This window comes from Xenopus tropicalis, chromosome 5 (genome assembly GCF_000004195.4).
Source record: "Xenopus tropicalis strain Nigerian chromosome 5, UCB_Xtro_10.0, whole genome shotgun sequence".
Taxonomy (NCBI): Eukaryota; Metazoa; Chordata; class Amphibia; order Anura; family Pipidae; genus Xenopus; species Xenopus tropicalis.
Genome location: NC_030681.2, coordinates 52,380,033 through 52,406,524, shown reverse-complemented (window position 1 = coordinate 52,406,524; position 26,492 = coordinate 52,380,033). Strand labels below are relative to the sequence as shown.

General features: G+C 39.4%; 1 protein-coding gene across 5 annotated transcripts in view; it reads right to left on the bottom strand.

Moving 5' to 3' along the window:
- Positions 1-26,492, bottom strand: part of zdhhc14 (zinc finger DHHC-type containing 14) — a 56,832-nt gene extending 30,340 nt beyond the window's left edge. For 2 of the 5 annotated variants that reach the window (XM_004914638.4, XM_004914640.4), the window contains exons 1-3: positions 26,348-26,492; positions 23,954-25,356; positions 9,956-10,116 (exon numbers count right to left, since the gene is read on the bottom strand). In XM_004914638.4, the coding sequence (XP_004914695.1) occupies positions 9,956-10,116; positions 23,954-24,174 (382 nt within the window). In that variant the 5' untranslated portion in view covers positions 24,175-25,356; positions 26,348-26,492. Of the gene's footprint in view, positions 1-9,955; positions 10,117-23,953; positions 25,357-25,500; positions 26,309-26,347 lie in introns of those variants that run through there. The other 3 variants (XM_004914641.4, XM_012963746.3, XM_004914639.4) reach the window with 3 other exon arrangements.

Below are 26,492 nucleotides of genomic sequence, written 5' to 3'. Positions count from 1 at the left end.
GGTCTTATGAGTAGAGCTTGCATTACAGTATTATAGAAGCACACACAGCACAGGGATCTTTATATCACCTTTAACACTGGATACATTGTCAGCGTGAAAGGAACTAAGCTATTCTCTTTTGCAATAGTAAACTGCACAGGTCTGGAGTAACAAAATCCAGGCATGAATAAAGTTTAAGAAAAATAAATTGTTTAGGATGCAGTACATCTTTAACTTGTAAGCTCTTTTGGGCAGGGCCCTCTTCATCTCTTGTATCGGTCATTGATTGCTTTATATGTTCCTCTGTATTTCCAATGTATGAAACCCACTTATTGTACAGCGCTGCGGAATATGTTGGCGCTTTATAAATAAATGTTAATAATAATAACAGACCTTTAAAAAAAAATAACCACAGAAGTGTGCAGGGCACTATGGGAACTTTAGGAACTCTAGGGATCCCAAAAGACAAAGCAAGATCATTTATCCAACAAATGAAAGGCTCACTTTCATTTAGATACATGTGGCTGATTTAACGTTGAGAGTGCAAGATATATGTCAACCCTGGATGAATTCTTAGTCCTTATCCCTCCTCACTTTAACAATCTACCAAATCATTAAAGTAAGGGGGAATATGGAGCACTGAAGAGGGCTTAAGGTGGCCATACACTGGGTGGGTGATACCGGGCTAATTCGGTCATTTGGCCCTAGAACGACGGGTATAGCTGCCGGTGGGTTCGGGGACAGCATCAAGGAGCCGAATGGAGAGTCCTCCAGAGAAGATTTGGTCACTTTGAAATTGAATCCAAATTTTAATTTGCATATTCAAATTTGAGACACACAAAATAAAAATGCACGTTGTCACATTCAGTTGTCATTCAGTTTCATGCCAAGGGTTTAGTTCAGAGTAAAAAAAAATGCAATGGAACCAGCAATATATCTTTTACTGGACATGGGTTAATGTTGGAGACAGGTCAACCAGCAATAGTTTATACTGCAGTGACTCTTTCGGAAAATACCGTATATACTCGAGTATAAGCAGAGTTTTCCAGCACTCAAAATGTGCGAAAAAAGCAATCCTTGGCTTATACTTGAGTCAAGTAGTCTGGGCAGTGCCGGATTCAGTGTCCTACAGGCGCATCCGTCGCACAAGCACGCATGTTGAGTGCGGCACGACGTGTATTCCCCCTTATTCCGTAGAAGCAGGAGACAATGAGATGGCTACCATACCATGCTGTGATGAAGTAGTGCACTGTCTCTGTCTATAGAGAACACTTGCTGTTATCCTTTTACGAACAGTCACTCGCTGTGCATGTCAGTAGGGGTATGCTCTCCCTTATGATTCTGTATGGGAAGTGCTGCTTATTGTTTCCCAAGAAAAGATACAGAATAGTCTTCAGTGAGCTCTCACTCCAGTGCACTGGAAAATGAGTTGCAAATGAGCAGACCGCCAACGCAATTGCAAACCAGCGATTTACTATTTAAATCGCTGGTTTCTAAATTAACCTTAGCGTGTTCCGTCTTTGTAGGGAGCATTGGGCGAGTCCAGAGAGCATGTCCATATAACAAAAAACCACAAGATAAAATAATCCGGTACTGCCCTTACTACTCTGCCCTTGCTACTCAGGCACAAGCTAATGTGCAGGTGTGTTGAACGGATGCCATTATTTTTACTGCTGTAAATTCTGAACAGACACAGCTTAATTCATCCAGTGTTCATACACCAGTGATGTGTATATAAAGGCATAAAGAAATAATCACATTGGATTGGATTGCTCTTAATCTGCAGCTGCCAACATACATTTATGTAGAATTCACAGGGGGTCACGCTGAGTGTCCTTTTATTAAATAATTTGATTATTGAAACTTAGCAGTAGCAGCTGCATTTCCCACCCTAGGCTTATACTCGAGTCAATAAGTTTTTCCAGTTTTCTTAGGTAAAATTAGGTACCTCGGCTTATATTCGGATCGGCTTATACTCGAGTATATACGGTAATAATTTTTAAGAGTGGTGTCTTTTTAAACCGACCACAGAACAGGCACCCCCGGGCCTCTAGAACACTTGTAGCCTAGTTCTTGATCCTCTGGGGGGACAGCCTTAGTGAAGTAAAATAAAAAAAAAAATATCAAGATACCGGCACTCCAAGTCAGATGCAATAGAAAACTAGTCCCCTACATTTATTGCCTCATAAAACAAGCACAACATTTTGGGGGAGTGCCTCTTCATCAGGGGTCCTGAGCATTCTGGAAAACAGGTCCCATACATGTACCTCTAAAAAGGATATATTGCAGCACAACCCTTCAAATCTGGTGCAATTAGTAAAAAAAAGAATGTCACAGAGTAGTGACAAAAAAGAAAAAACAAATAGATACAGCACACAGTATTTTAAACGCAAAAATATACAAATGCAAACATGCAAAACAGAACAGTTTTTTTCTGTAGTTTTCAACTTTTTTTTTTATAACCCTTAAAAAGAATACTGTCATGGGGAATTTATTTATTTATTTATTTTCAAAATGCATCAGTTAATAGAGCTTCTCCAGCAGAATCCTGCATTGAAATCCTTTTTCAGCAGAACAATGGAAAGGTAGCAAGATAGTAGATCCCAGTAGACTTAACTAAAATAGTAAGAAATCCAAGTCTGGCTTGGGACTCTTCCAGTTACATAGTTACATAGGGTTGAAAAAAGACCAGTGTCCATCAAGTTCAACCCATCCAAGTAAACCCAGCACACCTAACCCACACCTACCAATCTATACACTCGCATACATAAACTATAAATACAACCACTAGTACTAACTGTAGATATTAGTATCACAATAGCCTTGGATATTCTGATTGATCAAGAACTCATCCAGGCCCCTCTTAAAGGCATTAACAGAATCTGCCATTACCACATCACTAGGAAGGGCATTCCACAACCTCACTGCCCTCACCGTGAAAAACCACCTACGCTGCTTCAAATGGAAGCTCCGTTCCTCTAATCTAAAGGGGTGACCTCTGGTGCGTTGATTGTATTTATGGGAAAAAAGAACATCCCCCAACTGCCTATAATCCCCTCTAATGTACTTGTACAGAGTAATCATGTCCCCTCGCAAGCGCCTCTTTTCCAGAGAAAACAACCTCAACCTCTACAGTCTCACCTAATAGTTTAAATCTTCCATCCCCTTAACCAGTTTAGTTGCACGTCTCTGCACTTTCTCCAGCTCATTAATATCCCTCTTAAGGACTGGAGCCCAAAACTGCACTGCATACTCAAGGTGAGGCCTTACCAGGGACCTATAAAGGGGCAAAATTATGTTCTCATCCCTTGAGTCAATGCCCTTTTTTATACAAGACAGCACTTTATTTGCTTTAGTAGCCACAGAATGACACTGCTTGGCATTAGACAACTTGTTATCAACAAAAACCCCTAGATCCTTCTCCATTAAGGATACCCCCAACACACTACCATTCAGTAGATAGTTTGCGTTTATATTATTTCTACCAAAGTGCATAACTTTGCACTTATCAACATTGAACCTCATTTTCCAGTTTGCTGCCCAGTTATCTAATTTTGTCAAATCGCTCTGCAAAGCGGCAGCATCCTGCATGGAACTTATAGTTTTGCACAATTTTGTGTCATCAGCAAAAATAGAAACAGTACTGTCTATGCCCACCTCCAGGTCATTAATAAACAAGTTAAAAAGCAAAGGACCAAGGACTGACCCCTGCGGTACTCCACTAACCACACTGGTCCAATTAGAAAATGTTCCATTTACAACCACTCTTTGTACTCTATCCTTCAGCCAGTTCTCTATCCAATTACAAATATTATGTTCTAGGCCAATATTCCTTAATTTGATCATTAACCTTCTGTGAGGTACTGTATCAAATGCTTTAGCAAAGTCCAAGTAGATGACATCAACTGCCATTCCAGCATCAAGGTTCCTACTTTCTACTCACCTCCTCATAAAAGGCGACTAAATTAGTCTGGCAAGATCTGTTACGCATAAAACCATGCTGGCACAAACTAATAGTATTGTGAACTGCAATGTATTCAAGTACCCTATCCCTTATTACCCCTTCCAAAAGTTTTCCTACTACTGATGTCAGACTAACAGGCCTATAGTTTTCAGGCTGAGAACGGGATCCCTTTTTAAATAATGGCACCACATTAGCAATCCGCCAGTCTCTCGGCATCATGCCAGACCTCAACGAATCCTGAAAAATTAAGTGAAGAGGTTTGGCAATCACAGCGCTCAGCTCATTTAATACCCTGGGATGAATCCCATCCGGCCCTGGACCTTTGTTTACCTTTACATGTTCAAGTCTCTTTTGAATTTCCTCCCGAGTGACCCATGCGTCAGTAGCTAAATTACTAGAACTGGGCATATTACAAGGGAAGCCTTCATTATCTGGCTCCTCAGATGTATAGACAGATGAAAAATAAGAGTTCAAAATTTCAGCTTTTTCCCCGTTCTCATCAACCAACTTACCCCCCCGTGATAATAAAGTTCCCACCCCTTCTTGCTTCATTTTTTTACTATTCACATAATTAAAAAATAATTTTGGATTCTTATTACTCCTAGCTGCACTATCCCTTTCCATTTCTATTTTAGCTTGCTTGATAGCTTTTTTGCATGCTTTATTTGCTTCCTTGTACCTGATGAAAGTTTCTGCTGTCCCAGCTAACTTGAATGCCCTAAAAGCACGTTTTTTCTTACCAACCTCGACAATAACACTTTTATTCAGCCATAAAGGTTTTGCTTTGCGATGCCTCTCCTTGCTTACAAGGGGGATATACTGTTGTCTATACCTACAAAGCAATGTTTTAAAGATGTTCCATTTTCCTTCTGTGTCTAACCCCATGAAAAGCCTTTCCCAGTTGACACATTGCAGAGATGCCCTTATACTGGCAAAGTCTGCACGTCTAAAATTGAGCGTTTTAGTTACTCCTTTGGTCTCCTGTGAGATAATGCTGCAGCGACAGCGCTATCTCAAAGGAGACCATGTTGTGATCACTGTTCCCCAAATGCTCACCCACACAAATGTTAGAGATGAGTTCATTATTATTAGAAATCACCAGGTCCAAAATAGAGTCATTCCTAGTGGGTTCTTGAACCGCCTGAAATAAAAAGTTGTCATTTAGCATATTTACAAACCTACTAGCTTTTTCTGACTTAGCCACCCCATTACTCCAGTCAATGTCCGGATAATTAAAGTCCCCCATAACAACAACTTGACCCAGTTTTGAAGCCTCCTCCATTTGCAACAATAGCTGGGCCTCATCCCCCTCATCTATACGGGGTGGTTTATAGCATACACCAATGTTCATTTTCTTTGTGACCTTCAGCCCTACTGAAATTTCTACCCAAAGAGATTCAACGTTTTCATTGGTAATGTCTTTATTACATGGCTTTAAATCTGACTTTACGTAAAGACAAACCCCTCCACCCTTTTTAATCTCTCTGTCCCTCCTAAAAAGTGTATAACCATTTAAATTCGCAGCCCAGTCGCATTTATCATCCCACCAGGTCTCAGTGATACCTATTAAATCATAATTTTCAATACATGCAATAGCTTGCAGCTCCCCTAATTTACCCGACAAGTTACATGGGAGTTACCTAAATCTACCTAAGCTGATCAGAAAACCCTGCGCTACACTGATGAGCCCCAAGAAGGGCGAAACCGGTCTGTAGTTGGGAATCTGATCAGCTATTATCCTGGCTGCTTTAAAACCCAGTGGGTAAGCTTTAGCCTATAGGATAAACCCATGTAAATGGGATTTTTCTAAGAGCCTTAAGGAATTTGTTCCCAGAATCCCTTTGGACCTAAAAGCAGTTCTAATGTGTAGCACTGGCTTCTTCTGAAAGCTCAGACTCAGGCACAATGCACTGGGATGGCTGCCTACACACCAATATTACAGCTAAAAATAAATACATTTGTTGGTTCAAGAATAAAATTTTAATTGGTAGAGTGAATTATTTGCTATGTTAACAGTGCAATTTAGAAATAAAAAGTACACCATAAAAATCATGTCAGTGTCCCTTTAAGGAACCTGTATTGTTCTGTCGTGAACTGTGCATATTGTGCCCCATTGACACACAAACATTTTTTCTACCTTTTACTTCACACAGACAATTCTCACTTCGTCAAAACCAACCACCCCTGACCCCAACAGACATTTCCCGCTCCCCTTAATCAGTCAATCTGTACATGCATGTTGTAATGATTGATTATTGGATTTGGAAATGCTTTTGCTTTCCATCGTGGGCAGCTCACAGTCCACGTGAAAGGAGGAGGGTTTGAATGACAAGTGGAGTGGGGGAAATGAGAGAGACAGACTGTCATGGTTTCTTCTCACTCTAAAAAAACATCAGTGTGCAATTAAAAAAAATAAATAAATAATTCCAATTAGTATGATGATTACTATATTTAATAACCATACATTGCACAGCACTGTGTAAAGGTGGAATAAAAATGCTATTAACAGTACAGGAACATAACTAGCAAGGGTTAGTTGCTGTAGATATATTTAAATGCAAACTAGACAGGTTTAAGCATGTATGTATAAGTGTGGATGTATAGATGTCAAAATGTCAAATGTCAAAGTACACTTAATGGATGATTCCTGCCTGCATACAGAAATAAATAAATTTCAGGGATATAAATACCCTCTTGGAGGCATAAAAAAATATCAATCTACTGGGATGCAGCTTTAACACAGCTTCACCAGCATGTGAATAAATATTTATAGTGCAAAATGCCCATGTATACAGAGCAAAATTACACTTTCTTACTGCAAAGGAACTTCCCAAATTTTTCTTAAATCCCCAATCATTTATCTTTGGCAAAGTTTGAGAATTTTACTTACATTTTTCTCATTTAATAAAGTAAAACTTTTAAATATCATAGTAGAGTGTACAAATTACAAATGAAGTTAAGTATGGATAAATAGACATGCAGCAACAAATATTGTAAATCTATATTGATCTTACATCTGTGGTTAATATGTCAATTATCAAGTTTCTGCAGCAATTATTATGGCTAAATTGTGTGTTAAAGGGGTGAGTAGCCTAAAATGTTTTGCACTTGTCACTCAGCATGTCAGATTTATGGCTGAAAACAAACACTGTCAATCTGACACACAAGTCTCAGCACACAGTTTCTATTAAAAAAAAACAGCTCCTTTTGTTAGCACAGTCTAGCAAGTGTGCATGAATGCTTCCGCACCCCCAAGGAAGATGACTGGAAATGAAACTAGTTACAGGTAAATGTAACATGGAAACTATTTTTAAAGAAACTGACACCTGAAATAAAACTGTTTTTTAAATAAATTATAACACTGTCTTTGCATGAGCTTTATAATTTGCCATAAAAGTATTTGCCCGATGCTTTTACATTACCTATCTGATCCCCCATGTTCCTCTATGAGGGGGTGGGGGGCTGCCATATTTGTTTAGCAGTAGTAGGCCGTTAGCATTAGAAGCTATAACTGACGGGTTGAGAAGGGACGGAAAGGTTGGGAAAAACAGTCAGGTTTAAGGACTTCAAGTACCAATTACTTACAAAAGCAGCCCTTTAAGCAAAAAATTATCAACATGACCTATAGTGAATTTTTTTATGTAGATTCAGATTTTAAAGAGTAGTTTTTTAGTGTCAGAGCCACTTTAAAGGTAATTAAACCCTAAAAATGAATTTGACTAAAAATGCCATTTTATATGATGAACTTATTGCACAAGCATAAAGGCTCAGTATTTCTGTATTAGTAATGATCCAGTACTTCAAAATTGTCACCATACTTAAATCAGTTAACAGTGTCTATGAAACTCATATGCTCAGTGTGCTCTGGGCAGTAGTTATGTGCGAGTCGAGAAATACTCAAACTGCACCCAAAACTAACCTGCCTGCTCCCAACCCTACTCGACTTCTCCCCTCTATTTACAGACCTGCAACACAATGCTGTTACAAACGCAACTGGGCATGTCGTATGCACGCCTATAAATTAGAGAGCCAGAAAAGTAAGCTGGCAGTGTTAGATCATGGGCAGGGAGGGTGAGCAGAAGAGCTCAACCCGAACCCACCAGCAACCCTCAACTGATGTGCTGAGGTTGGCCCAAACCCACCTGACCTGCGGCTATCAGCCCAACCCGCACATCACTAATGGGCAGCTGTTAAGAAGCTCAACTTAGGGGTTGTTGCAAATTATCAAGCAAAAATTGAGCTGTCAGTCATAGAAGGTAATGCTACAGGACTGATTATTAATCTCTGATGTTAATTGCACTTGTTTCAGAGCTACCATGCACTAATAATCTGTATTATTTATCAGCCTTTTATCGTGACATTTCTATTCTTTATATACAGTATACTGTGAGCTGGTCCCTAAGCTCAGGTAAGTAACAGCAGCACAGAACATGTGCAGTGAAGCAGCAGAAAAGAAGATGGGGGGCTACTGGGGCATCTTTAGAGGCACAGATCTTCCTGCTAAAGGGCTGTGGTTGCCTTGGGCTGGTACAACATTTCTGCCTTACTTCTTTAGTAAAGCTTTAGTTCTCCTTTAAGTGGTACATACTTGTTTCATGTTTTAGGGCAATTTTAAACAGATCATGAAGAGAAAAGAGGCACATTAAAAATTAACAGGAATACAAAACAAATTCAATTTTCACGTATTTGGAAGATAAACAAGAAAGGCTGTTTCTGTTCAATGAGCATAAATTTAGGCATCACTTTAATATTCTTCTCTGTAAGTGACATGCAAAGTCAGCATAGCCATATTTAGAACCCCATAAGCAAAATAACAAAAGACGTTTCTGACTAAACATATTTTATACATATACTCACAAAAAAGATTGGTCTTTAATACATATAAATTACAGTTTTCTGTGCTCACTGAAATTTCCTGGATATAAAAAGGGAAATTCATATGAAAGCAATGAGACTGAACTACAAAAAGAAAGGTAATATTAAAGAAGGTAATTATTACTTTAAAATTAGTTTGTACTAAATGTTGAAGTGGGAAAGCTAATACTTTATACAGGAATGTGATCTATTTTCCTGTAACCAGTTGTTCAGAGAGCTCTGAATGATGGGAAGGACCAGAAGGCCATCTCAAATAATAAAATAATTAAAATGAATAAAAATGATTACCTTTTTCTCTGTTTTAATAAAATAGTACCTTGTAGTTGATACCAGCTAAGATATAATAAATTCTTCCCAAAAGCAAAACAACCCTATTGGGCTTAAAGGAGTATTTTACTGCCAATAGATTTGCCACATTAGTGCCACTTAGAACAATATATTTATTCTGCAGAAACCATTAACCATAAACAACTTTAGAAGGTTTCTCCTTTTGCTTAAGATAGCAGCTGCCATTTTAGGTAGCTTCCTTCCTGCAGTCTCTAGCCGTTATATCTGAGATTACACATTCCTATAGGAGGGGGGGAGGGAGTTCTTAGCATTCTGGTGGGGGGGGGGGGGGGGAAGCAGGAGAGGGGAGGGGGGGAGGAGAGCACTGCCCAAAATCTGGTCCCAGGAATTACGGCTGTTTCTGAGAGAGGAAGTCAGACATTGGAACACCTTTACAAGAAAAGAGACAAGAAATCCTGTTTCTTTTGATAAAGGCAGCATTATTTAAGTGCTTATGGCTGTATTTACATAGACCTTTCTGATAAAGCTTATTAAAGCTAATAATCTTTAATAGCTTTTTTTTTTAGTAGACTTAAGGTATGAAGATCCAGATTACAGAACGATAACTTATCCGAAAACTCCGAGATCCCAAGCATTCTGCACAAGAGGTCCCATACCTGCATAAACGGCATTTCTGTTTTTTCTCACATAATATAAAGTCGCACTAAAAATACTAATTTTGAGCAATCTGCAAATACAAATATCATAGAACAAAACTGAAGTGTATGATAGTAGCATGAATGAATTGGTCATGTGACTGGATACCTTTACAAGCACTGTATGCATACATTAAGCCAATTATATTGTTACCTATTTGTCTTTCCAAATCTGCAGCTTCATCTGGGGTGGCACGGGGAAGAACCCCAGGGTCACTGAAACTGGTCCTCAGCAAGGTCCCCATTACAAAAAAGACAAGTATCCCACCTATAACAGGAATTGCAGGTGTAATCTTCACAGCCAAATATGGACAACTGAAAGAAAAGCAAACACGATAAACTTTGACTTAACAAAAATAGCTATTTTCAGTTAAAGAGATACTGTGATGAGAGGAAAAAGTGTTGGGTTTAGCTTCATAATGTGTAACAGTGCTGTCCAACTACTGTGGTGCCGAGGGCCGGAATTTTTCCGTCCTACATGGTGGAGGGCCAATAACGGAAGCCAGTTTTGACCACTCCCATTTTTTAAACCACACCCACTTGAAACCACACCCATGTTATCACATGACCATACCCATATTAATGGTGGCAGTACAGCAAAAACCTGCCATACTCTGCCTTCCCTACCTTGCCTGTGTTTGCCATACTCTGCCTGCCCTATGCTACCTGTGTGTGCCATACTCTGCCTGGCCTATGCTACCTGTGTGTGCCATACTCTGCCTGCCCTATGCTGCCTGTGTGTGCCATACTCTGCCTGCCCTATGCTGGATGTGTGTGCCATACTCTGCCTGCCCTATGCTGGATGTGTGTGCCATACTCAGCCTGCCCTACCCTGCCTGCATGCTGGCACTGCTCCTACAGTCTGTACAATAACTATATATTAAAAAAACTTTTTAATTGCAGTACCACCTCAGTATATGTTTTTTGTAGTGTGCAGGGTTTATTTGTGGGTTTCTACTGCTCCTACAGTCTACTGTCTGAGGTGTGAACAGGTGAACAATGTGGGTGATTTCAGCCTGAGCCTGAGGTGTCAACATTGCAGGGGGTGAACAATGTAGGGATTAAAAGGTGTGAACAACCCAGGGGATTACATGTTTAAACAATACAGGGGGATTACAGCCTGAATCTGAGGTGTGAACCATGAAGGGGGCCAGTTCGACAGCCCTGATACCATTTAAAGCTTACACAAAGGGAAACCATCAAAGCAGCCAGACAGGTGGGGGGCCACACAGAGGGGGGTCGCGGGCCGCCAGTTGGACAGCCCTGATGTATAACGTTGCATAGGAAAAACTGTTTCACCTCATTTTGGAAAAGTTTTAATTTATCCAAAAAAAAAAAGTTAATGTTCAACAGTAACAGTCATCTTAGGCTACAAATAATTATAACGTAACTATACAAAACATTTTAATCTTATACAGCCAAAATAAATACTACTGAAATAAATATGAGTATGAAGTCATGTACAATTAACTGAGTAAAACTGACCTATATTTTAGATGCATATTCCAGCACCAGTTTTCCCTGAAAGTAATTTCCATTTTCTACAATGTGATAATACAGAAGTCAGGTTCTGGCTTGCATTTTTTATGAGCCACATCACATAAGTGACCTAAATTTACTTCATTAATCTTGCAACATTATTTTGGGGATTTAAAAAAAAAAAAAAAAAAACACAAATTTCCTTATGCATGTGAAGAATATTAATTTAAAATGATCAACTATGCATGAGGTGGTTGAGAATGCGCTGTCCCAATTTTGCTAGGATGGCAATTATTACTTATTATGCAAATTGAAGCGTTATTTTAAGAGAGAACAAAAATGTAAAATCGCTTGGGTGGTGCCACATTGTTAGGCCATTCCAACTGACTATTTACTAACTTGTGGTGCGGGATCAAAGGTTCATTTTCCCTCAGAGTGTGCAGCTGCCATTTTCTTCCCTGCTCACAGGTATCCCCATTGCTGATTTAAGTGGGGCACAAGTGCAGTACAGCAATCACCAAAGAAGCTCTGTACTGTGCATGAACCCATCCAGCGGAGGGGATAGCTGGGAGCAGGGAAGATATCAGTGGCCTACTCTGCAGTACTGGTCAGTTTGTTTTTATAGTCTCTGGAGAGTACCAAACAATTATAACTTTGTATTTATCTACGCTCACCAGCAGCAATGCATTACAGATGTTTTTACTATACTCTGGGCATATACCACACTAAAACTGATGCAGAATGAAAATGAATTGTACTGTTTTCCATGGCACACGCCACATGCACAAAATGTAGTATAGACAGTCACCACACAAAAAAAAAATCTTTTTTTAAGCCTTCTATCAGAAGACAGTTGAATGCCCTGTTCAGTGCTAAGCAGCTCCATATCTATTTTTAAAAATAAATAAAATCCACAAGCTGCATGCCTAATAAGTAACTGCTGTGGACACATAAGAGCAATGAATCATGCAATAAGTTCTCTAACATATGGATGCAGTTTTAAAGGGTAATATATGCCATTGTAGTCCCTCCTATATCTTTAAGGCAAGCTCATACGAAATTACCATGCAAATTTTTGTGCCAGGCATGGATTTGTGGTAAAATTCCACATTTCATGCGAAAAAAAAAAAAAAGTTTCACGTGTAAGAAAAAATTGACGTGCAGTGCAACAGAGATAAAATAACCATTGACTATAATGCATTTGAAGTGTGAAAAAAGTTGTACACATAAGAAAAAAAATTGTCATTCGTTACATTAAAAAAAAACCCTGCCACGTAAAAAAAAAAAAATATTGACACTATGGGGCTGATTTACTAACCCACGAATCCGACCCGAATTGGAAAAGTTCCGACTTGAAAACGAACATTTTGCGACTTTTTCGTATGTTTTGCGATTTTTTCGGATTCTTTACGAATTTTTTTTTTGGTAACGAAAAATTCGTAAAGAATCCGAAAAAATCGCAAAACATACGAAAAAATCGCAAAATACCGATCATTACGAAAAAAACGCAATCGGACTCCATTCGACCCGTTCGTGGGTAAGTAAATCAGCCCCTTTGATTTCAATGCATTTCGAGAACTTTCCAGCGGAACTGGACAGATTCACTCATGACTACTAGCAATCCGTTTCTGCTGCTGCATGAAGATTGAGAGTTTTCCGCTACTAAAAATTACACATTTTTAACATGTGGTGTTGCTTTCTGAGTCTTAGCTTTGCTATTTGGGTCACTCTACTAATTAATTATATTAAAATAGAAATATTCCTTCAAGTTCACCGTAAGCTCAATGAATGGAGCTTTTGCTAAATATAATTAAGATGATATTTAAAAACCAATACAGTGGGGAACAAATATTTGAACACCCTGCAATTTTGCAAGTTCTCCCGCTTAGAAATCATTGAGGGGTCTGAAATTCACATTGTAGTTGCATTCCCACTGTGAGAGACAGCATTAAAAAAAAATTCAGGAAATCACATTGTATGATTTTTAAAGAATGTATTTGTATTGCACTGCTGCACATAAGTATTTGAACACCTGAGAAAATCAGTGTTAATATTTGGTACAGAAGCCTTTGTTTGCAATTACAGAGGTCAAACATTTCCTGTAGTTCTTGACCAGGTTTGCACACACTGCAACAGGGCTTTTGGCCCACTCCTCCACACAGATCTCCTCTAGATCTGTCAGGTTTCAAGGCTGTTGCTGAGCAAGGTTTCAGCTCCCTCCAAAGATTTTCTATTGAATTTAAGTCTGGAGACTGGCTAGGCCACTCCAGAACCTTGATATGCCTCTTACAGAGCCACTCCTTGGTTATCCTGGCTGTATGCTTCAGGTCATGGTCATATTGGGAGACCCAGCCATGACCCATCTTCAATGCTCTGACTGAGGGAAGGCGATTGTTGCTCAAAATCTTACAATACATGGCCCCATTCATCCTCTCCTTAATACAGTGCAGTCATCCTGTCCCCTTTGCAGAAAAGCACCCCCAAAGCATGATGTTACCACCCCCATGCTGTAGGGATGGTGTTCATGGGATGCAACTTATCCTTATTTTTCCTCCAAACACAGCGAGTGAAGTTTAGACCAAAAAAATTCTACTTTGGTCTCATCTGACCACATGACTTTCTCCCATGCCTCCTTTGGATCATCCAGATGGTCATTGGCAAACTTCAGACGGGCTTGGACATGTGATGACTTGAGCAGGGGAGCATTCCGTGCAATGCATGATTTGAAACTATGACGGTGTAGTGTTCTACCGACAGTGACCTTTGAAACTGTGGTCCCAGCTCTGTTCATGTCATTGACCAGCTCCTCCCTTGTAGTTCTGGGCTGATTCCTCACCTTTCTTATCAGTGATACCCCACGAGGTGAGATCTTGCATGGAGCCCCAGTCCTAGGGAGGCTTATAGTCGTCTTTAGCCTCTTCCATTTTCTAACAATTGCTCCAACAGTTGATCTATTTTCACCAAGCTGCTTGGCAATTGCCCCATAGTCCTTTCCAGCCTTGTGGAGGTCCACACTTTTGTCTCTGGTGTCTTTTGACAGCTCTTTGGTCTTGCTTATGGTGGTAGTTGAGAGTCTGACTGACTGTGGGGTGGACAGGTGTCTTTAAATAGCTCAGACAGGTGCTACTAATTTAGATTAATGAGTGGAGTAGAGGTGGACTTTAAAAGGCAGAGTAACAGGTCTTTGAGAGCCAGAATTCTTGCTGATGGCCAGTTGTTCAAATATTTATGTGCAGCAGTGCAATACAAATAAATTCTTTAAAAATCATACAATGTGATTTCCTGAATGTTTTTTTAAATGCTTTCTCTCACAGTGGGAATGCACCTACAATGTGAATTTCAGACCCCTCCATGATTTCCAAGTGGGAGAACTTGCAAAATCGCAGGGTGTTCAAATACTTATGTTCCTCACTGTACATAAAAATGAAAATACATGATTTTTGTTATTTGCAGAACAGCAAACAAAGCTGAGAGCACTTAATTTTCCAGTTAAACCCCTGTATAATAAACTCATCTATAAACCTGAATATGGATTTTTAAAAATGAAAATGATAGGTAGAAAACACACACTGAACAAAGTCGTTTAAAGGACAAAAATGTATGAAGCCCTTTAAAAGGCTCAAAATTATGCTATGATCTAAAATTGGTTTCGCGTAGCAACTTATTCTACTGTGGTATGGCCGCTCTGTTGATAATACACACACACATATATATATATATATATATATAAAAACAGAAGTCCAAGCAACAGGCACTCACGTCTGATAGAATCACAGATCGCCTGGGAGCGCAAAAATGGAAGATCTCTCTCTCTCTCCTTCCCTCCACCTATGGTGATTAAATATATTCCTTACACTCAATTCTTGAGAGTATCCAGGATCAATACGGATCCCGTAATCGCACTTCAACAAGCTAATGAGATGCGGGACAGATTTCTTGAGAGGGGATACTCTACTGACTTTTTGAATGCTGAATTGACAATTATTATTATTTACTAACATGCCACATCCAGTGTGTGCATATCGACGTGGACGTTCACTTCGTGACATACTTATGGTGACAGATTTAAAACCAGAGATACCAGACACATGGCTAAGGAAGAGTAAACCTGGTTGCTATCCATGTGGTAATTGCAAAACTTGTGGTTGTCTGATCACCGGAGTGACGTTTGCTCATCCACACTCCGGGAAAAAGTATCTGATTAGACATAGACTGACATGTATTTCGGAATATGTGATATACTGCATTATGTGCCTTGTGGCCTTTACTATATCGGTAAATGCATCACAGCTTTTCGTACAAGAATGAATAATCACAGGTCGGTGATTCGTCTGGCCCTGGCATCAATTGGCAATAAAGCAAACTTTTCATTTTTCATAAGTCCTGCAAGTGCGGCTTCCGCATGCATACACACATATATACATACACATACATACATATATACTGTTCAAAAAAATAAAGGGAACACAAAAATAAGAAATCCTAGATCTGAATTAATGAAATATTCTTATTAAATACTTCGTTCTTTACATAGTTGAATGTGCCAACAACAAAATAACACAAAAATTATCAACGGAAATCAAATTTATCAACCCAAGGAGGTCAGGATTTGGAGTCACACTCAAAATTAAAGTGGAAAAAACACCACAGGCTGATCCAACTTTTGTCCTTAAAACAAGTCAAAATGCGGCTCAGTAGTGTGTGTGTGTGGCCTCCACGAGCCTGTATGACCTCCCTACAATGCCTGGGCATGCTCCTGATGAGGTGGCGGATGGCCTCCTGAGGGATCTCCTCCCAGACATGGACTAAAGCATCCACCAACTCCTGGACAGTCTGTGGTGCAACGTGGCGTTGGTGGATGGAGCGAGACATGATGTCTCAGATGTCCTCAATTGGATTCTGGTCTGGGGAACGGGCGGGCCAGTCCATAGCATCAATGCCTTCTTCTTGCAGGAACTTCTGACACACTCCAGCCACATGAGGTCTAACATTGTCTTGCATTAGGAGGACCCCAGGGCCAACCGCACCAGCATATGGTCTCACAAGGGGTCTGAGGATCTCATCTCGGTACCTAATGGCAGTCAGGCTACCTCTGGCAAGAACATGGAGGGCTGTGCAGTCCCCCAAAGAATGCCACACCATTACTGACCCACTGCCAAACCGGTCATGCTGGAGGATGTTGCAGGCCACAGAACGTTATCAACGGCGTGTCTCCAGACTCCAGACGTCTGTCACATGTGCTCAGTGTGAACTTGCTTTCATCTGTGAAGAGCACAGGGCGCCAGTGGCGAATTTGCCAATCTTGGTGTTCTCTGGCAAATGCCAAGCGTCCTGCACGCTGTTGAGCTGTAAGCACAACCCCCATCTGTGGACGTGGGGCCCTCATAGAGTCTGTTTCTGACTGTTTGAGTAGACACATGCACATTTGTGGCCCACTGGAGGTCATTTTGCAGGGCTCTGGCAGTGCTCCTCCTGTTCCTCCTTGCACAAAGGTGGAGGTAGCGGTCCTGCTGCTGGTTTGTTGCCCTCCTACGGCCTCCTGATGTACTGGCCTGTCTCCTGGTAGCGCTTCCATGCTCTGGACACTACACTGACAGACACAGCAAACCTTCTTGCCACAGCTCGCACTGATGTGCCATCCTGGATGAGCTGCACTACCTGAGCCATTTGTGCGAGTTGTAGACTCCATATCATGCTACCACTAGAGTGAAGGCATCACCAACATTCAAAAGTGACCAAAACATCAGCCAGAAAGCATAGGAACTGAGAAGTGTAAAGAAAAAGAGAAAAACAGGGAGACACGCTAGCAGGTGGTCCCTGTATAGACTTCAGAGCTTTGCACCGTTAATCCCAGGAAAAGGTAATGATTATTAACAGGTAATTCACTTGATCAAAATAGGATAGGAAATTAAAACTTAACCTTTATTAATCAAACTTAAAAGGTGAAGTATATCTTAAAGAAATCCCCATTAAAAATCGCCTGGGGTGATGTTCAATAACAATAAGAACTATGAGGTAGTGTGAGGCTGCTCAGAGTAAACCTGTCTGATTAAATTCGCTAAATTGTTGCAGTTTGAAAGATAACTTTTGTATCGAAATTCTCTGCTTAAACAGCCCTGTGAAGGCAGTCAGGGAGAGATTGTGATAAACCTGCAACAATTGTTACGAAAATGTTGCCATATAAGGAGAACTCAGATCGGGTTTCCCTATAATCTAAAGTCACTGTTTAGCAGAGTAGGGGATTCTATTCCATCTAATCTCAATGTGAGAGTATAGACAGTTATTTTTTGAACGTGTATGGTTAGTGTGGACGGTGCTAGCTTTTTCTACTTCTACATTTGGAACCGAGAAGTGGTCTGTGGTCACCACCTGCAGAACCACTCCTTTATTGGGGATGTCTTGCTAATTGCCTATAATTTTCACCTGTTGTCTATTCCATTTGCACAACAGCATGTGAAATTGATTGTTGCTACCTAAGTGGACAGTTTGATTTCACAGAAGTGTGATTGACTTGGAGTTACATTGTGTTGTTTAAGTGTTCCCTTTTTTTTTTTTTTTTTTTGAGCAGTGTATATCCTCAGGTCAGCATGTTGTCTGGTTATAACTATCGTCTACATCCCTCTCTGCTCTTCTCCTCAGGACACACACACATATATGTTGACTCTCTCACTATGCCTCAGTGCCTTATAATATCCTTATATTGTACAATAAAGGATACATTATTCACACACATAAAAATATAAAATACACAAGAGCCATGAATATCCTTGTAAATGATATCCCTATAAGCAGTGGTAAGTAGTCATCAGTTATAATTGATGCTTTGTGATTTCTGTCACATGGCTCACTGAAACTTGTGCATTATAATAAAGTACCCCTGTTGTGAAATGAGGATATTACAAGTCACCTAGGCGTTCCATGCCCTGTATAAAAGCACTTGGCCTTCAGCACCATGCTTTTATATGGTCATGGGTCTCCTCAGTGGCTTATAATATCCTCATATTTCACAATAAGGGGTACTTTATTCACTATACTATATATTCACACACATACAAGTATGGGACTTGTTATTCAGAATGCTTGGGCTCTTGGATTTTTCTGTAATTTGAATCAAAACACATTAAGTCCAAAAAAATAATTTAAACATTAAACAAACCCAAAAGGATTGTTACTAGGGACTGTTATAAATGTTTGAATATCCTGTAAAATATATCCTTTTATACAGTGCTTAGTGATGTCAGTTATGATTGGTGCTTAGTGATGTCATTTTGGTCACATAAAACATAAGAAAAATAGTGCCTTCACATAGACCAGGGAAAAGAAAAAAGACTGGAGATGGGTTCTTACCAAATAAGTGAAGTGCTCCAACGCTGCATAAACTGCAACAGCACAAGGGAAGAAAGGCCATTTTTCTATTTTAAGAATTAAGGGCCTCCTGGGATCATAGGATTCGCAGTGCATGGTAGGCCATATCAGCCAATCAATGGACAGAGTTCTGCCTTTTGCTTCCACACTTCTTCCTGTTACAGTTAGAGCTGCATTATTTCTTGTCATGTGATCTCTGAGGGAGCACACAGCCCCATCAGTGTTTGTTAATAATTCATTCTGAAGGGTATAGTTTTCCTTTAAGGGTTTTTACCCAAAATGCTGTTTGCATTATAGTTGTCACCCATGATTTTAACAAATTAAAAAGGAATGTTTTTATGGGTGAAGGAGTGCAGCCTTTCTTCCCTTGTGCTGTTGCAATTTCTGGCACATGACTCACAGACAGTTGTGTATTATAGTAAATAATGCTCCCCCTGTTAAATATGAAGTTAATCCCCCCATATCTTGGGGTTCCATGACCTGTATAAAAGGTATTGGCCTTTTTCCTTGTGCTTTTATACGGTTATGGAACGCCACAGTGACTTAATAATATCCTTATATGTATATAATTGGGGGGGGGGGTACATTATTGATACTCTCTTACTCTCTAAATATACAGTCGCCTGAAATTTTTTCACAAGGCAACTTCAATGCATATATTCTTTCACCAGCAATTTACATTAAAGCTGGTGGGAAGGCATTCGGAGGTGATTGAGATTGAGATTTGTTGCAGCCCAGTAATCTCCTCATGTCAAAGCCCTAAGAGGCCACTGTCTCTGTGACAGGGTGGCACAGAGCCTCTTACCACGTCACACAGCTTCTACTGCATTTATAAACCTATTACAAGAAGTCAGAATAATGCATAGTCTAGCAGTCAGGAGGTATTGTGTAATGTCATTGGGAGCATGTCTAGCTAAACAGAGCTGTAAATGTTACTATTCTACAGCAGAGACTCCTATATAGGTTTTCCTAATGTCTATAATGGTACAGACTTGCAGTTTCTTTCAATGTAGGTTTTCCTCTGTACTATGCAAAATTTTGCTGCTAAAATTTGATGGTACAATGACTTCTTACATACTGCAGAGAATACTGGAGCACAGATGTCTAGAAAACAAAAAAGATGTATCTAAACATCTTACAGATATTGCTTTGAGCATGAAGCAAAAAATAAAAAAGGTCACTGGGCACTTTCATTTTTGTCAAGTTCTTTTACAAAATATTGAAAACACAAAAAAGGTACATAAAAAGTATCGTCAGATTTGACATTTCATTTTCAAACCCCTGCGAATAGTTTACAATATCCCAATTCAACCAGGCTACCATGGCAACAGAATGGAAGACATATGCTTTTATGAATCATATGTAACTTAATGGATTAGAAAGTGCTGCATGGCACTTACAACCATTTAAAATATATAATCCCAACTGAAAATTTCTGCTAGTGAACAGTCAAACACCACCAGCTGGATAAAGTAGGACACCAGTCAATTAAGAAAGAGCAGCAAAAAAAAAAAAAAAAATGGACATCTTTATCAGTTGAATTCAATTTCAGTCGACTGGACTTTAGAGCTAGAGATTCTGACTGTGAGGGTTGAATAAAGATGTAGCATGCTATTTTCAAGTAACCCACTTAACCATCTTCTACCGACAACAGCCAAATTTTTCTGGCAGCACAGCAAGGAAAATTATGCAACCTGGGATTTTAATAATTTCCCTGTTTGCAAGAGCATAAAACTGGTTAGGTTGTAATAACTGAATGTGTTGGGGTAATGAGAATGTGCAACGATCAATTAATGAGGCCAAACATTCAGAATAACCTGTGTTATTTAATGATAACTGCACCTAGACTGTTCACAAGTATAAGTTCGTAATATGGCATGGGATTTGTTATCAGGAAACCCAATATTCAGAATTAGAAATAAAAAAAGGAAATCCTAGCAATTCAATTCTTTACACTGTATTGTTTAAAAACAGTTATTTACAAGGCAATATGAAATCGGACAAGATGAAATAACTGTAAAAAGAATGTCGAGCACTGGTATAAATCAGGTTAAAGGTTTCATGTAGACAACCTACTGACAGTTTAAAATGAGATTTTTAAATGTTTTAAAAAAATAGGCATAAAACTTTATTGAGGTGGCAGAAGGGTAGACATACCCAGCACTGCAGACTGTAGATATGCCCCTCCATGCTGTGTAGGGAAAGAATAAACAAGTAATGCCATAGCCTGTTGGGACAATGCTTTTTCTTTTGCACACTAAGCATAGGCAGTGGGAACAAAGCATCAGGAGCTGCTATAGATAATAACAAAGAAGTGTATGTATAAGCACTTTGGGTCTTTGCTGCAGCTGAACATCCCAAATCAGAAATTGCAAAGCTAGGTAGGGTGCAATGATCCTGAAAGTAATTACAATAAGTTTAGGATTTAAACATTTTAGGACACAGCTTGGCTAAGCCTTAAGAGTTCTTCCTTACTTTTCTTTGGTTCTGATAGCCACATGAGGCATGACTACTAAATTATCAGACGAATAAACTTCAACCACAGAAATAAAATCAGCAGGGATACAATGACTGCATTTAAACCAAATTAATCTGTACAGAGCCTTAGTGAATGTGTGTAATACATGTCCTTTAAATTTTCAGTGATCCGGTAATCCTACAGCAAGTAACATAGTTAATAAAATTGCATTCCTCACAAAAAGATGCTGTATATGTTTTTATTGTTATTATTTTCGGGTTTTGAGAACAAAGATATCCTTAAAAAACTGAATAAACTATGGATGAAACAAACAGGAAAAGGTAGGCTATGACTAGATGTGAAACTTAAATTCAGTGCATATCCATATAGAATATAGTCAAACTGTATTTATGGAAATAAGAGTACAAAAGTTAGCCTAAAGACTTATTTACTATTCTAAAAGCACTATTCTAGCACGTGCATGCTTCCTGTATGCACTGAATCCAATTTGGGCGATATTTTTTTTTCAGGAAAAATCTGCACACAGAATGATGCCTCTAAATGGCATTCTTCATACCAGGGGCAAGTCCCTGACAATCGCAGTCTGTACAGCGAGTCTGCATAAGTCTACATTAGCAAAGGTATACCCTATAGGTCACGGATCCCAAACCTTTCTTACTTGTGAGCCACAGTCAAATGTAAAAAGACTTGGGGAGCAACACAAAAATAAAAAAATATGGGGTGCCAAATAAGGGCTGTGATTAGTTATTTAGTAGCTTCTATGCATATCAGTTTACGGGAGGCTTTATTTGGTTGTACATCTTGTTTTTATGCAACCAAAACTTGCCCCCAAGCCGGAAATTAAATATTAACACCTGTTTTGGGGACACTGGGAGCAACAAGAGATTGGTTGCTCACAAGCCACTGGTTGGGGATCACTGCTATAGGTATACCCCATGCAAAGAATAGCTGGATGAGAATCATGAAGAGTAAACTAAAAATTTGTATTCTGATATGGGGACAAGTAAAGGGTTAACCAATATGTGGCTAAATAAAGAACTTAAGAGCAGAAATACTGTCAGAAATGTCACTTATTGACATCGCTTACAGGTCACTGGGTATAACCAGATTATTAAAATTTGAAGAGAGCTATTTCTGTCACAAGATCTCTAAAGGAGGAGAAGATGGTGGAAATGGCTGTAATTTACAACTGCAATCTAGCCTTGCACTAGGATGTGTCTGTAGTGTATCCTTGCCTAGAACCTCTGCTATGCCCCACTGGCTTTCATTATACGTCTTTATTTTCTCACTCATCTGACACAATTCCACTATACTTCCTCTACTGTATGCCCTTTTTAATATATTACTTGATCTTATGTTCCTGTTATAGTCAACTTTCTAGATTCAAAATAATAATGTACAGTAATGTATAAGGTACAGGATTCAAGTAGTGAAAAGTCTAAACCTCAAAGTGGCTCACCCAAATGCGTATTCCCTGGCAGCTTAAACACAATCCCATCACAATGTTTTCAACATAGGAGGGTAATTCTTTTATTCCAACACAGGGGATGAAACTCCTTAGGACAATGCTTTCCATTACCAGTGGCAATTCTGGGGCTGCTGCCACCTGGATGCTTTGTCATCCATGGGAGAGGCGATTACCCATTATTGAAAAAGCACTTTTTGCTCCTGAGGAAGCGTGCCGTGAGCACACGAAACGCGTTGGGATTTTTGTTGTGTCTGATATACTGCTTCACACTGTAAGTAGCCTGCATTGTGCAGGGGCTTTATTGTATATATTAAACGATTTTATACTATTTTCGATTCCTCTTCATTCCATATACTCTGAGGACTAAGGATGCACTGCAATCAATAGCCGAATTGACTTCTCTACATGCTCTTATTTTAATCAAATCTGGTGAGCATTTACTTTGGACACATCGTGTGGGTGTGATACACTGCATTGGGCTGATATATAAGCACTTTTGATTGTTCGATTCACTTAATATATTTGCACATTTTGCACCAAATTAGAACGCTAAAAATCTTCTAGCGTTTTAGTCACAAAGAAAGTTTTGTACGTATTGCACTAGTTTTGCTTTTGTTTTTCTCTAATTCCATGCGCTTCCATCAACACGATTACACACATCTGAGACCCATCTAAAAAGGGAGGGTTGTTCTTATGAGGAGGCAGCACACGATCACACAGTTTCTACTATACTGAAGATTTGGTTTCAAAGAACTCCACCAAGAATCGCTGAGTATTTGGGGGACCACCCTATTAACTGTTACATTGAAAAAGCACTTTGTTTGTTATTGTTCTTATGGTTTAAAATAACAGGAAATTCCCTACCACTCAGCTGAACTAAAGAACTGTATGGGATAACTCCAATTCTAGTTGCTGTAGACTTATCACTACTAAATACTGTGCATCATAACTTGGATGACCCTACATAGAAAAGGTGTATGGTGCTTTATTTATGACCTCCCATGCACATTCATTTTTCCCTTATCAACATGCTAAATGTGTAAGTCTCAGAGTTTAAATTCTGTATTCACTCACAACAGTTTCCTCTCAACACCCACCCTATAAATGCCACTGCAACCCCTGTTTTTGCCTATTTGTAAAATAAATTCTCACTTGAGCACAACAAACTTTTGGAAACAACAACTCTACACAAACTCTTCCCAATACAAAATAACAAAACATATTCAGTGTTTTGATCAGCAGTACTTGTGGAAGTGATCGACACTGTATAAACACAAAACATTTCTAACTAAACAAGCAATTTGTAGGGCATGTATAACATCATAAAGCAATTAAAGAATGGTAGGTAAAAGGCAACTTACTCAAATGCAAAGAAGAGACCACTGGTGACCAGGATAAGAATCAGTGTGAGGTAGAAGACTCCTGTCTGTCTGGCCATCATAACCCGACCATCACAATAAAACTTGTTCCTCCCAGGGAAAACTTCCCATTTTCTCCGTACAGTAGCTTTCTTCTTTATGTGAGGAGACTCCATGGGGGACGTACCACGAGTGTTTATTTCACTATATCCACACTCTTTCATTGGCCCACTTCCTTAAGTCTTCAGTTACAGAGAATGTGTTTCCGCTTTAATTCTATGTATAAACAAAATGTTTTGGCAGGGGCAAAAAAACACAACACAACTTCTTCAAATAAATGCAACTCAAAGTCTTTCTGCAGCTTTTAAATTGTTCATTAATAAAAATGAAAAGCAAGGTTGCATCAAATGAAATAAGAACACGTAGGCCTTGCTTTTAGTTTACAAAGATCTTGTGTTAACATGTTTATGTGTTCTTCCTTGTAATGAATAGGTCCCTTGGGGCTAGATACCCAGCTTAAAAATTATAAATGGTTGGCTTTGTAGATATCTGCAAGTAACAAAAAGGAAAAAACAAAAATATACACAGGCTATGGAGGAAAGATGCTGAACTGTGAATAGTCAATTTCCAGTGTGGTTTTTTCTCTGCATGTCAAAGTTTGATGGCAATGGTCATTTGTTGTGGCATTCATATGAGCAGGAAAAAAATTCTTATGGACTCCACCGTATGTTTACTGCAAATATCTTGATGCACCCTCCACAGTTTCCAGTATCACCATAAAATGATAAAACGGACAATACGAGAAAAGTGTAGTAATGGATATGCAATGACTAATATCTTGTATACACGCATCTTTAAAAATAGTGGTTTCCTTTATTAAAGTAGCGCTGCAAGGTAACTTATCACCGATATGAAAAAATTAATAATAAATGAGGATAGCAACAACAGAAGGATACTTGAAGAAAATCCTTTGCTATCAACAAAACTTTAAAAAAAAAAACCCCCAACTGTTTTTCAAACACACAAAAAATGGCTAAATCCTAAACCAACATATTTCTTTACATTAGGCACATTAAAGGTTTTTTGAAGTCTCCCGTTTCCTTTCTTTGAACGGAACACCAAATGATTACATGTTACAGGAAGCAGCAGAGACAATCCAGCATGAACAGAATCCAACCAAAGCAGTTGCCATTACAATAGTCCATGTTCCTTTTACATCACCAGCATATTTCTCTAAATTTCCAAAACAAGTAATTCAGCCATGAAAATGATTCCTAATAATCGATAAGCAAAATATTTATTTTTTTAGGATTTGTAACCGATCCCTCTGCAATTTACTTGGCAGGTTTCCAGGAGATAAAAATCAATCCAGCAGCCATTCTCATCATATGCATACATCTCTTACCCTAGAAAAATAAGAGAAAATGTATTTAATAGGGAGTAAATGGTAACATTTTTTTAACAGCTGAAATGTAATGACAAAACAACTGCAAAGAATTATGTCTAAGAAAATGTATTTGTCAAAGTTTATGTTTACCAACAGAAATCACCTTAGCTGTTTCCTCTTTTTGCTGTCTTTATGCCATTTGCAAAGGCAAAGATTACAAACAATCTAAAGCAGAATGCAAGTGTTTAGCTGAACAGATTCCAAATCTGAATCAACATTTTGAAAGCTTTACAACTTAACATGAATGGTGACCCTCCATCTACAGTTGAGTTACAACTCCTAGCATCCACAGTGCACTTCACTGTTTGTTGTGTTTGTACTCCCTTGAAAAGGCCACATAATGTGATAGAAACGTTGGGAAATTAAAATAAAAACTTTTTCATACTATATTTATATATATATATCAGGGGGGCTGGTCACCGGTGACTCTCCAGCTCTCCAGTTCAATAACAAGCTGAAAAACAGGTTAGAGCATACAGTGAAATAACTGATATACAGTATTATACGTCGGTTACGTCCTGTAAAATTGTCAGCATTTTTCCTTAAGGGTCCCTGTTAAGTGTGCCCCCATTTCCACTCTACCTTAAAGCAAACCCAGAATAAAAGGCCGCCATCGGGAGGGTTGCAGTTGTGCCGGACCCGAGGGTTTTGGGACTTAAAGGGGGCCCGGCTGCGGTGCACCTACTCCGACTTCAGGGGGCCCTACTATGAGTGAGCTGCAGACTTCAGAAAGTGACTTCCCCACCGGCACTATAACTTCTGTGACAACAAGACAAGCTGTACGGAAAGCTGTGTAGAGGAAATAACATGCAGTCACCCAAGCATCCGCCCTCCCTTCCGAAGTCTGCAGCTCAGAGACACCCGGGGTCCCAGTAACCCAAAGAAGTGCATATACTGCCCAACAGACCAGCCGTTCCTAAAACATCTCACAGTCCCGGAGCGCTACTTACACCTCCCCAAAAGCAGTCCGCAGCAGGCTCCCAGTAGGTTCCTAGTCTTACACAAAACCCCAACGCCACGTCTCCTCACGCGAGACTAGCGTCACGACTATCAGTGACGCACAACGTCCCCGCCTTGTGGGCGTGGCGAGCCGGC